At 37.4% G+C, this 14,782-nt stretch overlaps 1 protein-coding gene across 4 annotated transcripts in view; it reads right to left on the bottom strand.

Moving 5' to 3' along the window:
- Positions 1 to 14,782, bottom strand: part of adcyap1r1a (adenylate cyclase activating polypeptide 1a (pituitary) receptor type I) — a 67,517-nt gene that overhangs the window by 41,092 nt on the left and 11,643 nt on the right. For all 4 annotated transcript variants that reach the window (XM_079876355.1, XM_079876356.1, XM_079876354.1 and 1 more), the window contains exons 4-7: positions 5,941 to 6,048; positions 5,248 to 5,348; positions 4,436 to 4,533; positions 3,303 to 3,435 (exon numbers count right to left, since the gene is read on the bottom strand). In XM_079876355.1, the coding sequence (XP_079732481.1) occupies positions 3,303 to 3,435; positions 4,436 to 4,533; positions 5,248 to 5,348; positions 5,941 to 6,048 (440 nt within the window). The remainder of the gene's footprint in view (positions 1 to 3,302; positions 3,436 to 4,435; positions 4,534 to 5,247; positions 5,349 to 5,940; positions 6,049 to 14,782) is intronic.

Raw genomic sequence — 14,782 nt, 5'->3', positions numbered from 1 at the left:
AGCTTTTGAGACTTTGGCTCCCCGACTATTAAGTCGGTCAAGTTGGCTTTTAGAACTTAGTAGCTGATGTGTAGCTGGTTTAAAAATTCAGGTAAAGTCGAAGCTTGCACGCTTGGTTAAAATAGCGATGAAGACGATTGGGAGAAAATAACTTTTGTCACTTGAGTCACTGTATGAACAATCTCTTCTGAGAGAAGCACATACAATTTTGGCTGATCCATTGCATGTTCTGCATAGAGAGTATGAATTGTCACCTTCTGGAAGACGTTACAGATTTCTGATGTGTAGGTATAACCGTTTTAAGAAGTCTTTTATTCCTTTTTCAATTAAAATGTTAAATGATGAATGAGTATTTTTTTTAAATGTGTGTATAGGAATTATTACTATTGTTATTATTTTTATTTATTTTTTATTTTTTTATGTCTATTGTAGAATTTGCTATTTATGTTTCGAATGATTTTATCAATGTAAACACCTAGCCTGGTTAAAACCAGACCATTCTCAGTAGTAACTGAGTTATGGTCTGGCAAAGCTCCATAGACAAATCATTTCCAAAGGGGCGTCACCAAAGGGCGTCGCTCAAATGCCTCTGGGCGCAGTTGGACTAAAACCAATCAGAGCGATCGTCATCGTGTAAAGCCATATGCTGCGTCCCATTTCGCCTAAGTTACACTACGCCATAAAAGTATGTACTCTTTTTGTGAAGAACAGGTATTTACTTTTGAATGTGTAGCAAAAAAGTAGGCAAGCTTTGGGACATACTACTTCGTCATCTTTATTGGACGGATCTGTCGCGTGCATCCTGTCACTTAAACTGCCCTGTCAATCATCTTGTCACAGTTAAAATCGTCTATTAAATCTAATTTAATTTCCTACCGTTTCGGAGAGAAATGTAGTAGCACGTTCATCTGCCAGTGGGTCTTTCATGGAGACTGTCCTCATGTGTTTGCAATTTGAATATAATAATGCATTTAAAAGTTGAACGGACGTCGCTCAAATGCCTCTGGGCGCAATTGGATAGACCTAAAACCAATCAGAGCGATCGTCATTGTGTAAAGCCCGCCTCAACGTTTCTGATTGGTGTCGCGATTTCTAGGCCATGGAAATGGGCTTGAATGAGCTCTTTGCCAGACTACTTCTCGAGCAAATCTGAATTTGCTGTAAGTTGTCTGGGTTTTCCCAGGCTAGTAAACACCTTGAGTCCAACACAAATTTCCCCTTTGGGGACAATAAAGTGTATTTCATTCATTAAAGTGCTCTAACCAGGTAATGCATCAAACAAGCCTAATAATAAACCAGCTATAAGCATCTGGATCAGTGATGCATCCTTTCGTCTGAAAGATGATGGCATGTACCCTGTACATTTCCATTCACAATATATAGCCCGCTATGTGTCAGAACCCTCTGAAGTCTTTATGTTCATCAGTTACCCTCTGAACCAATTCAAAGCTAAGTGATGTCATTACCACGGCCTCTGATTGGCTGGGGGAAAGAGCTCAAAGCCCTCATTCAGGTGTATAATGAGAGCGTGCACGTTTTGATAAGCTATTCATATGCTAATATGGAAATAATGGAATATTTCCAGAGCTCGCTGAACTCGGCTTCATGATAATTACAGCTGTTTGTCAGGCACAGATGGGGGAAACAGAACATGTTGCTGCAGAACGTGGGCTTGAACATAAACGGATCGAGTTATTATTAGTCTGTGGGTTTCACATGCAAATGGCATCCAAGACCAACAGTTCAGTCTCATATTCATACGTATCCGTTTGTGGGCGATTCACGGTGAAAGCAAATTTTAATTTAGCCGAACAATTTAACCGGAAAGAACATTTATTTAATAATCAATTACTTCATCAAATTTATTTAATAATCAGCACTCAAATAAATAATGAGTTGTATATAAACAATTAAAGTGCACATAAGGCAGTTTTTATATAATTATATTTCTACTACAATTCATTGTTGAAATATAAAGATTTAAATGGAGGCTGTAAAAGAACTTGTTTTCATGAAAACTTTAAAAGGATAAACAAAAATATAATGAATATGTAATATATTTTTATTAAAATGCTATTCTCTAGAGTTATTTTTCAAGCTAACTATTGAGCTATGGACATTAAATGGTTCACTAATAAACAGCAAGTTCTGGATGGCGCTGACAATTACATTGTTACATCATTAACTACACGGCACAAGCTAATTGGTTCATGTTGCATCTGCAGCCAATGAGCTTGCTGCTCAACATTTAAACAGTTGGTCAATGTTCGCGTTTTTTTCATGCGGCTGGTGTATATTTTCAATTGTTTTCAATGGGAGCGCCGCATTTTAAAAACGCCATGAGCGTAACGAGGCGCTAAGCATCTTTTTCACGCTGAAGCGTTGAGCGTTCAGTGTTTTTTACAGGTCGCCGAGAGTTGAAGAATGTTCTACTTTGGTTAAAACGCAGCGCTCATCACTGTCACTTTTTACCCAACCGTCCAATCACAGTGGAGGAGGGGCGGGACTAATACCACACCGACCAACCGCCACATTCTGCGTGTACAACGTCAACAGATGACAACAAGCATAATGTTAATCATAGCATAAAAATCAATTAAAACGAGCCAGAGAAAATACATTACATTGTATCGCCATTTTAATATAGAAGGTAACTGTCTATTTAAGCAGATATATTCGTCTATATTCCCCAAAAAGGAAAACGAAACTAAGACTGCAGGTACACAAACCATAAACAAAGCAACGCTTGCTTACCATTTTGAATATAAATCATGCTGATCACCTTCTAATTTTAATTAATATTAATATTACAAAATTCACGCACTGAAACGCTCAGGTAAGGTGACGTAAAATTAGAACAGCCTTCTGTCTGTGCCATCATGACTTCTTTGCTTGCTTTCATCACTGTTTCTCTTATTCTTGTGCACTGACTTGTTTGCTAAACTGAACAGCCAATCAGAGTTGACTCTCTCTCACCGACGACACCAATTCTTCATGTTGAATCGGTCCAAAAAACCTGGCAGCGTCCGACTCGAGCCAACGGTGCGAAACGCAATGAAAAAACTAAGTTGGCCGTCACTCAAAAATGGCCCGATGTTGCCCAAAACATGTTGCCATTTGGCTTGGTGTCGAAAACCGTAAGTGCAAAAAGAAATGAGTAATATTTAGCTGGTGATGCACTCTCAACTTTATGTCAAATAAAATGGCTTCATTGTGGAGGCTATTAGTGAACATCATTTTAATCAGATTTGTCATTGTATTCATTAGCATTAAAAACAAAATGGCAGATGTGCATTACTCACAGTATGAACAAAGCAGTGGTCACTGTCCTCCTCTGCGTACAAAACCCCATCTTTAATAAACACAGAGATGGCTCTCAGCATGAAGGACACAAACAGGTTCATGTGGATGAAGTTCCTGGTGCAGTGAAGCTTCCTGTTGACAGACGTTCAAAGAAAGGATTACGCCATTATATGAGATTGAAATTCTAATGTGTTTGGGTGGGAAGCTGAGGGTCTGTATCAATGACTGTGTAAACACTCATCAATAGTTCTTTGAAGCATCTTTTCATAATTTACATTATACATAGGTTCTTCAGATCACTCTATTTGGTTTCAGGGTACTTTAAAGCACCACTACATAGAAGGATTTCTTAATAAAGAAAAATAAAGAAAGAAAGAAAACAAAGTACTTTGTGTATCTTGAAAAGCTTCTTCAATTGAACCAGGCTGTAAAATCCCTTTTCATTGTAATTGGAAAACGGTATTTTTGAAAGTTATGGGGACAATCTTACAAAAAAAAAAAGAAAGAAAATCTGGGTGATAATACACACCAAAAAAAAAAAAGAAATTATATTTTGCATAAAGAATATGCTACCTGTATTTATAAGATATCATGGTAACTCCATGTTTTAACATTCATCATGTACTTAAGAGTTTGACCAATAAATAATTTTTTTAGAAATACTGTTACCGTTTTATGTTACGGTACGATCATTTTGAGATCGATTAATTCAAAATCCTTTATGCATTCAGTCAGATAGTTTACATTGCTGGATATAGCAATGGCAAAATAAACATGTTAAACAAGATAAATGATATATGCTTAATTTCACGTTAAGTATTCGGTTAATCGATTGCGATTAAATTACGGAGGAATCGACAAACGATTAATTCATATTATTTCTTATCCATTTATTTCCTTTTATTTATACATACAGTATATATGACCAGAGGTTAAAATGTGCTTAATTGTGGAACATAATGTCACAATTCTTGACAAATATGAGTTTTCGAGAGATTCCCCCTTTGCAAGCAGGTTGGATAATTTTCCATTTGAATCTTCCTCAAGTGACCAGCACAAAATTACGTTCTCAAGAGAAACATGATATTATGCAAAGGTCAATGTTGTGTGATGACACTGCTTTAAAACTGACCTGAACCGGCACAGAATGACCATAGCTGTGGTCAGAGACACTAGAGACGTGCTGTAGCCCACCGTATAGAGAGCCTTCACAGATGCGTAGAACATGTCCTTGAAGGGAAGAGAAAAACTAAATTACTTTTGGTTAGCAGCCATTTTGCAAAGGTTTTGGTTTTCTTCCATTTCTTTGAGTTGAATACAGAGCATGCACTGTCCTAGAGTAAATACTTACCACAAATTAGATGAATAAAGTAAAATACTATGCAAATACGAAATTACCACTACTTCAAGAATTGGTCTAATTTAAAGGTGCAGTAAGTGATTTCTGAGAAACACTGTTGATATTCATTGCTCCGCCCCCCAAATGCATGAACACACAATGCAAGAGTGGATGTTTCTTTCTAGCTGAAACCAAGTCAAATAATGCTTCATGAAAAACAAAAGCGAACGAGTGACAAGGAAGAACAAAACATGAACATCAGTACACTGGAGTGTATACAAGCAAAAGTTGGTTGCTAGTCGCTATCAGCACATTAGCTCCAGACAAACAATGACACTCAAAACTGTCCTGTTACTATAGCTAACATTACAACAACAGCATATCTTGGTTCTGTGAAACAGTAAAACCAATGTTACTCACGTCTGGAGGAGAAACAACACAACCTCGGCGTCTGTTTTCAGGCTTTCAACAGCGTTTCTCAGAAATAGCTTACTGCACCTTTAAATAATGGGGGTCTCTTATAACCCTAAATAACTATGGTGGTTATGACCATCATGATCCAAATGGTTTCTATCATTAAGATTTCAGTCAGATGAAATACTCACAGGATTGCTTCCGTTGTAACCTATCATACAGGCATCAACATAGTGTGGAAACGGTTCAGACCAACCGAACTCTGTACAGTTTCTGCTGAGCTTGCCAAGCCCTGAAAAGCAGTATGGCAACAACCAGAACAACCATAAATCAAATGTGTTTCTCACTTTAAAAAGAAAAACCTGTAAGCAACTGCTGAAATTTGCTGCTGTCAGCAGAACTGCAAGAACAAAAGCGTACATACATCACCACATACATTTATATTGACTGACTCATGATCTCACATATAGCCTAAAGTTCACTGTTTCAGTCTGTTATGCCTGGTTTAGCAGTGTTGCTGTTTTGCACCATAGATAAGGGCAAACACATTCAAATTTTTGACAAGATACAAAATACAGTTTTATAGTTGAACTCTTGTTTATGTTTATGTATTTAACTCATTTTTATTATACTATTTATTCTTCTCAAAATAAATTATTTCTGAAGGATCATGTGACACTGAAGACTGGAGTAATAATTCTGAAAATTCATCTTTGCATCACAGGAATAAATTACATATATTAGGTATACCAAAATATGTTGGTAACACTTTACAATAAGGTCCCATAATGAGCAGTATTTATTCATCTTTTTGCAGTATTTATTCAATACTTTGTACTTGTAAGTATAGGGTTTTTAAATACATTACTATGAATGTCTCTCACCCTCCTCTGGACTCATGAAATCAAAGAGCGCGGGACAGCTGACCTCCACGACCTCACCGATATCGGCCGGCTGCCAGCAGGTCAGGTTGTCCCACTCCCATGGACACTCTGAGAACAACACAACAATTTTCACATTAGTACACCTCGCATCTGACAGGAGCTAGTTGTTTTTGATGTGTAGGGAGTCTAGGGACTGCTTTTACCAGAGATTTAAAGGCCTCTTTGAAAAAAGTATGGTAATAAATAAAAAAAACAGCTGTAACAGTTTACAGCTTGCATAAATCTCATTACAATGTTTGCAAATTATTTATTATTGTACCATATATAATATTGTTTTCAACATGAACCATGGTATTATCTGAACTACCCTAGAGTCCCAAGTAATAATAATAATTTGAAATTAGTAATTCAAAAGCAAATTGCTATATAGGAAACACTTTACAATAAGGTCTCATTTGTTAATATTCGTTAAAGATACTGTACCTGATATTTTTTTCTTCTATGTGTGCAAAATGGTTTAAGCCCCAATAATATTTTAAAAGCAATCATCTGTGAAAAAAAAAACAGGCTTTATGATGCCATATACTGTTTATTATAGAGGATTGTAATAGATGAGAAGCTCGTTCCAGGGACGGAAAGTCTTGGCCAGTAACATGATCGGGAAAAACGGGGTTGCAAATATTGAACTATTGAATGAGCGAGTACATCATGAATCCATTTTCCAAACCGTGTTTTTGCCTTATCCTGAATCGCTACGGTCCACCTATAACAAGTGTTTATATTCGGACTATTTTAGACTGGTTCGGGTCGTACTGCCGCGGAGTGTCCCAGTACCTGCGTGACTCGTCAACATAAACAGAGAGAAGTAGCTCCGGCTAAAATGTTCTTCCGCAAGACGCATGCAGATCTGTTTATTAACCGCGAGAGCGCCAAAAGTTAAGGACTGCAGCTTTAATGTATTAACTAACATGAACTAATAGTGAGCAATATATGTTTTACAACATAATCTTTGTCAATGGTAGTTAATACAAATACAATCGTTCATTTTTTGTTAATGTTAGTTCACAGTGCATTAACTTATGTTAACAAATACAGTTATTTATTAGTAAATGTATTAAATGTTAAAATGAACATCAACTAAAACTAATAAAAGCTGTAGAAACCTTACTGCAAACTAAAGTATCGGTAACACTTTACGGTAAGGTTTCATTTGTAAACATTAGTTAATGCTTAGCTAAAAATGAGCGATATATATTTTAAAGCATTTAAGAAAATAATTGCTCATTGTTTGTTCCTGTTAGTTCACAATGTTTACAAATACATTAAATTAACATTAAGAATAATAAATGCTTGAAGTATTGTTCACTGTTAGTTCATGTTAACTAATGTTAACAAATGAAACCTTACCTTCGATAGATAGCCTACCAGTAAGAGTTTACAGTAAGGTTTCATTCATCAAAAACCAAGTCTTCCTGAAAACCCTAATGCCGAATTACATCTGGACTCCTGACATTATAACAGATGTCTCCGTTTAATTCTCAATTATACCGAGGCCTTTCTAAGATTAGCTCTTGAGGGGAAGCCAAGGTGAATGTGAATGTAACCAGCAGGGGGCATCAGCACGGGTTCCTGTGACTCAGCGCCTGCCCGAGGACGTGAACATGATCAATATGTGATATGGATCAGAATCCATCACATTCAGAACTGCATTTGACTCCTCGTTTCCCTCAGCTCATTACAGAAATGATTCTAGAATTAATTACAGAAATGCTTCCCACTCAATCTAGTGGCAAAGAGAGGATGCAAAAGATGAAGGAAAGAACGTGGAGATTCTTGATGCTGTCAGAACATCAACAACAGCTTTTGAAATGAAACGTCGGCAGATTTTGATTTGAATGTGTTTATTTCTGTTCATTAACACAGAAGCATTTATGACACATTCATTTACTCTATTGCAAACCGTTTCATTCTATTGTATAATGAAAGAAACATTCAAGATTGAAACATTATTTCAACTGATTTTCAACAGTACAAATGAAAACAAACATCTCCAGAGTTTCAGAAGGCAGAGATCTGAACACTATAAATACTAAATATAAATCTTAGTCTCAAAATGAAGACTACAAATATGAACTAAATTAATGAATGAATGCATAATAAGCTAATTCTATAAATCAATTCTATGAATACTATAAATACAGAAAAAAATAAAATAAATAAACACACACACACACACACACATTGGGGTTGTTTTATGGGGACTTTCCATAGACATAATGGCTTTTATACTGTACAAACTGTATATTCCATCTCCTAACCCTGAACCTATCCATCACAGTAGACATTCTGCATTTTTACATTTTCAAAAAACATCACTTATATGATTTATAAGCTGCTTTCCTCATGGGGACCAGAAAATGGGGACAAGGATTTCAGATATTGCCAAAATGTAGGTTTTACCTAAGCCAAACACACACACAAGCACATACACACACACGCACGCACACACACACACACACACACACACACACACACACACACACACACACACACACACACACACACACGTAAAAATACAATCCGGATTAATATAATAAATCCCTAATATTTGTTTCATTTGAATCATAACTGAAGCCACATTCAAGAAATAATTTTCTTCTGGGAACTCTCCATGGAAAAATAACATTTCTCTACAGCTCATTTCACAAAACTGATCAGTGAAAACTTATATTAACATAATTATAATTCATGAACATGTGGTTAGATGTTTTGCTAACTCACATGAGAAAAGAACAATGAATCACGCTGTTGTTCAGAGGATGGAATGAAGTCATAGTTACTTTGGCCAAGACCCAAGAGCCTGATTAACTAAAAGTTGTACATAAAGTTTGATTAGGGTCTCTAGAGCAACGTTCAGTTCCTCCGCACACACACACACACACACAGCCTGTCTGTTGTTTCTATATGAGAGTTAATATGCGAAGTGAAAGTGGAGAGCACTAGGTTTTGTCTGTCAGGCGGCGCATGTTCTTTAGCACAGATCTCCAACCAATCTGGACATAAAGCCAATTACGTGAAAGGCCAAACGAGAGCTCGCTAAACCAGCGGGAGAGAGCAAGAGAGAGAGACGGAAGAATAGTGAACTAACCAGACACAGATAAAAGTGTTCATATTGACACAGAATATTGACTCTCTGAATCATTTCTACTGAAAACTCTCTAAAGCGATCAGCTTTAGATGAACACATCTGCTCATATCAGAGACTGACTCACTGCTATAAAGGTCATTGCTAAGATCGTAATCAGTTTATTGGTGAGATTTTGCCGATTGGACTCGAAGACTAATTAAAGTGTGACGTCACTGATGAGTCATGAGCCCAAAGGGCAAACTGCTGTTTTAGCATAAACGTCATTAGAGCGTCATTCATGCTAAAGAACATTTCAAAAAGGATTAAACAAAACACAAATATAGAATAAGCTGTTAGTATACTAATGCATTTACTATTTTTGAAAAAAAAAAGCATGCAAAGAAGTATTCAGTGTGCAATGACGAAAAAAAAATCACTTTCAGTAATTGAAATAAAGCTGAAATAAAATGAAATAAAATACACTTTTTTTCTTTTAAAGTGAACAATGGAAAGATGCCTTTACAACTGACTAAAATACATAAGTTGAAGTATTAAAACCGCTCAAACTTAGGCTACATAAAACATATTTTAAAGAAATAAAAACGAACACTATTACACCTGAAAATATAAAAATAAAACCTAAATCAAAATATTAATAAATTCTACAATAGTAGGCTATAATAAAACTAATAGTAGGCTATATAAATAATACCAGAATAACAGTCACATTAGCTCATTTTGCATACATTTAATTCAAAAGTGTTCCCATTTATCATCTTTCAAATTTGACATTATATCTTAAGATCTTTTGAAGATTTTTTTTTAATCCCGATTCTGTGTAAAATGTTTTTGGGAGCAGTGTTAGTATCATTGAGGAACTATTTTAGGCCTGGTTTCACAGAGAGGGCTTTGATTAAACTAGGATTAGGCCTTTTAAGGACATTTAAGTAGCTTTATAAACGTGCCTTAGAAAAATTACGTGTGTGCATCTTGAGATAAAACAATGGCACTTATATATTTAAAGATGTATCAGTGCAAGTTGCTTTCAATAGAAACAGCTCAAACATGCATTTTAGTTTGGGACTACAGTAGGCTTAAAGGGTTAGTTCACCCAAAAATGAAAATTTTGTTATAATTTACTCAAACTCATGTCGTTCCAAACCCGTAAGACTTTCGTTCATCTTTAGAACACAAATGAAGATCTTTTTAATAAAATCTGAGAGATTTCTGTCCCTCCATTGAAAGCTACGCATTGTACGCAACTATAACGTTGACGCTTCAAAAGGTTCATAAAGATATCGTAATACTAATCCATATGAATTGAGAGGCTATCTGAAGAGACTCAATCGCTTTATATGATGAACGGATTTAATTTAGGCTTTGACTCACAATAAACATTGATCAGCAAACATAAACAGAAGCTCAACCGAACCTTGAAGCAGGAGAACAAACCTCTTCATAAAGCTCAAACATGATGCGTAACACAAGAATGAACCTCATTGGTTCTTGAGGAAGCTCAAACATGATGCGTAACACGAGAATGAACCTCATTGGTTCTTGAGGAAGCTCAAACATGATGCGTAACACGAGAATGAACCTCATTGGTTCTTGAGGAAGCTCAAACGTGATGCGTAACACGAGAATGAACCTCATTGGTTCTTGAGGAAGCTCAAACATGATGCGTAACACGAGAATGAACCTCATTGGTTCTTGAGGAAGCTCAAACATGATGCGTAACACGAGAATGAACCTCATTGGTTCTTGAGGAAGCTCAAACGTGATGCGTAACACGAGAATGAACCTCATTGGTTCTTGAGGAAGCTCAAACGTGCTGCGTAACACGAGAATGAACCTCATTGGTTCTTGAGGAAGCTCAAACATGATGCGTAACACGAGAATGAACCTCATTGGTTCTTGAGGAAGCTCAAACGTGCTGCATAACACGAGAATTAACCTCATTGGTTCTTGCAGAAGTTCAAACGTGATGCGTAACACGAGAATGAACCTCATTGGTTCTTGAGGAAGCTCAAACGTGATGCGTAACACGAGAATGAACCTCATTGGTTCTTGAGGAAGCTCAAACGTGCTGCGTAACACGAGAATGAACCTCATTGGTTCTTGAGGAAGCTCAAACATGATGCGTAACACGAGAATGAACATCATTGGTTCTTGAGGAAGCTCAAACGTGATGCGTAACACGAGAATGAACCTCATTGGTTCGTGCAGAAGATCAAACGTGCTGCGTAACACGAGAATGAACCTCATTGGTTCTTGCAGAAGCTCAAACGTGCTGCATAAAACGAGAATGAACCTCATTGGTTCTTGCAGAAGTTCAAACGTGCTGCGTAACACGAGAATGAACCTCATTGGTTCTTGAGGAAGCTCAAACGTGATGCGTAACACGAGAATGAACCTCATTGGTTCTTGAGGAAGCTCAAACGTGCTGCGTAACACGAGAATGAACCTCATTGGTTCTTGAGGAAGCTCAAACATGATGCGTAACACGAGAATGAACCTCATTGGTTCTTGAGGAAGCTCAAACGTGCTGCATAACACGAGAATTAACCTCATTGGTTCTTGCAGAAGTTCAAACGTGATGCGTAACACGAGAATGAACCTCATTGGTTCTTGAGGAAGCTCAAACGTGATGCGTAACACGAGAATGAACCTCATTGGTTCTTGAGGAAGCTCAAACATGATGCGTAACACGAGAATGAACCTCATTGGTTCTTGAGGAAGCTCAAACGTGATGCGTAACACGAGAATGAACCTCATTGGTTCTTGAGGAAGCTCAAACATGATGCGTAACACGAGAATGAACCTCATTGGTTCTTGCAGAAGTTCAAACGTGATGCGTAACACGAGAATGAACCTCATTGGTTCTTGCAGAAGCTCAAACGTGCTGCGTAACACGAGAATGAACCTCATTGGTTCTTGAGGAAGCTCAAACATGATGCGTAACACGAGAATGAACCTCATTGGTTCTTGAGGAAGCTCAAACATGATGCGTAACACGAGAATGAACCTCATTGGTTCTTGAGGAAGCTCAAACATGATGCGTAACACGAGAATGAACCTCATTGGTTCTTGAGGAAGCTCAAACGTGATGCGTAACACGAGAATGAACCTCATTGGTTCTTGAGGAAGCTCAAACGTGATGCGTAACACGAGAATGAACCTCATTGGTTCTTGAGGAAGCTCAAACATGATGCGTAACACGAGAATGAACCTCATTGGTTCTTGAGGAAGCTCAAACATGATGCGTAACACGAGAATGAACCTCATTGGTTCTTGCAGAAGTTCAAACGTGATGCGTAACACGAGAATGAACCTCATTGGTTCTTGCAGAAGTTCAAACGTGCTGCGTAACACGAGAATTAACCTCATTGGTTCTTGAGGAAGCTCAAACGTGCTGCATAAAACGAGAATGAACCTCATTGGTTCTTGCAGAAGTTCAAACGTGATGCGTAACACGAGAATGAACCTCATTGGTTCTTGCAGAAGCTCAAACGTGCTGCGTAACACGAGAATGAACCTCATTGGTTCTTGAGGAAGCTCAAACGTGCTGCGTAACACGAGAATGAACCTCATTGGTTCTTGAGGAAGCTCAAACGTGCTGCGTAACACGAGAATGAACATCATTGGTTCTTGAGGAAGCTCAAACATGATGCGTAACACGAGAATGAACATCATTGGTTCTTGAGGAAGCTCAAACGTGATGCGTAACACGAGAATGAACCTCATTGGTTCGTGCAGAAGCTCAAACGTGCTGCGTAACACGAGAATGAACCTCATTGGTTCTTGCAGAAGCTCAAACGTGCTGCATAAAACGAGAATGAACCTCATTGGTTCTTGCAGAAGTTCAAACGTGATGCGTAACACGAGAATGAACCTCATTGGTTCTTGAGGAAGCTCAAACGTGCTGCGTAACACGAGAATGAACCTCATTGGTTCTTGAGGAAGCTCAAACGTGATGCGTAACACGAGAATGAACCTCATTGGTTCTTGAGGAAGCTCAAACGTGATGCGTAACACGAGAATGAACCTCATTGGTTCGTGCAGAAGCTCAAACGTGCTGCGTAACACGAGAATGAACCTCATTGGTTCTTGAGGAAGCTCAAACGTGATGCGTAACACGAGAATGAACCTCATTGGTTCTTGTACGTCAAGCGAACATGCTGGAGCATCCATTTATCGCAACTGATGTGTGAGTTGATGAATGTTTATATGTGAATAAAAGCCTAAATTAAATCTGTTCATCATATAAAGTGATCAAATCTCTTCAGAAAAATTGGACCAATAATGATGATTATTTGTAGCTGTGTTGTCTTGCTTACGCTAATAGTCCAAATGACACTAGTATCACTCTCGCTCACTATCTCTTTTGTTTTCTCTCTCTGTCTCATTTTGTCTCTCTCACACACTTGATTTTTCTGTCTGCATCTGTCAATCTCCTTCTCTCCCCCCTCTTGCAAACGTGGCTGTTTTATTTCCGGCTGAATGATTTTCTGCCTGCACAGCGATGAGCCTGCTGTGCTTTAAGGAACAGGAGAGGATGAGGATCAATGAAGCAGATGTAAACAGGCTGCACACAGAGGTCATTCCTCCAAAATACTCCGGGACGTGGCCCCTGAAAGTATGCGGATACTAAAGTCACTCACGTGTAAAAATGTCAATGCATTTTATGCACAAAATATCAAACCAAGGAGCATTTACTCTAAAGATGGATTACATAAGCACACAATTCAAACGAAATATTTCACAAAAGAAGTTTGTTAGGCCATGTCAATTGATCAAATGCATTTAAAGGTTTAAATTGCAGGTCTCTGTACACTGATTTACCTTGAGTTCACTAAAACCATGTCAGTCAGCGATACGTGAGCATGAGTATTGCTGCTACAACATCATTCTTCCCCAGTAAGAGCTTTCAATATAACAAGGTCTTCAATTACTGCAGTTTTAATGGTTTTCACATATCTTGAAACTGACGCCTAATTCTCAGCTGGTAAGCATGTTGCTCTCCGTTGCGGTTGAGGGTACTATTGTCGTCTAATTAGCTTAACCGCCCCCAGAGGATGCTGATTGGACGGCTAAAATTTGCCAAGAGTTTAATGGGTTTGAAGTGAAACGTGAGGGAGATGTGCCTCAACACACGAAGCCAAACATCTACTTTATTTTGCACTTCACAGTGCATTTTCAATTTAAGACTGTTGTGGAAAACTTTGGTAACACTTTACTTAAAGCCTTTATGAACATTCATAATGTATGTTATAATGCACTATATCTTACCATGAATAATTGTTACCAAAGTAAAAATACATTCCTTGTTGCATCTGAAATTGATTGTTTTAATTAATTATACTGTCTAAAGGTGTTTTCAATTTATAGATAAGAATTATAATGTATTATAACTGTGGTTACAATTATTCATGATATCATACAATGCAATATAAGGTGCATTACAAGGCATAACATACATTCATAATGCATTATATAAAAAGGCCTTAAATAAAGTGTTACTAAACCTTTTATATTACTCAACATTTAGGTTCATATACACTGCCATTCAAAAGTTTGGGGGGGGGGGGTAATTATTATTTTTTAAAACAACTCTCTTTTTTATTTATTTAATAATAAAAAAAAATACAGTGAAAACAGTACAATTCAAAATAAGTGTTTTCTATTTGAATATACTTTCCAATGTAATGTATTCCT

Source organism: Squalius cephalus (assembly GCF_949319135.1).
Source record: "Squalius cephalus genome assembly, chromosome: 7".
In the NCBI taxonomy this organism is placed as follows: domain Eukaryota; kingdom Metazoa; phylum Chordata; class Actinopteri; order Cypriniformes; family Leuciscidae; genus Squalius; species Squalius cephalus.
This window is presented reverse-complemented; position numbering and strand designations above follow the sequence as displayed.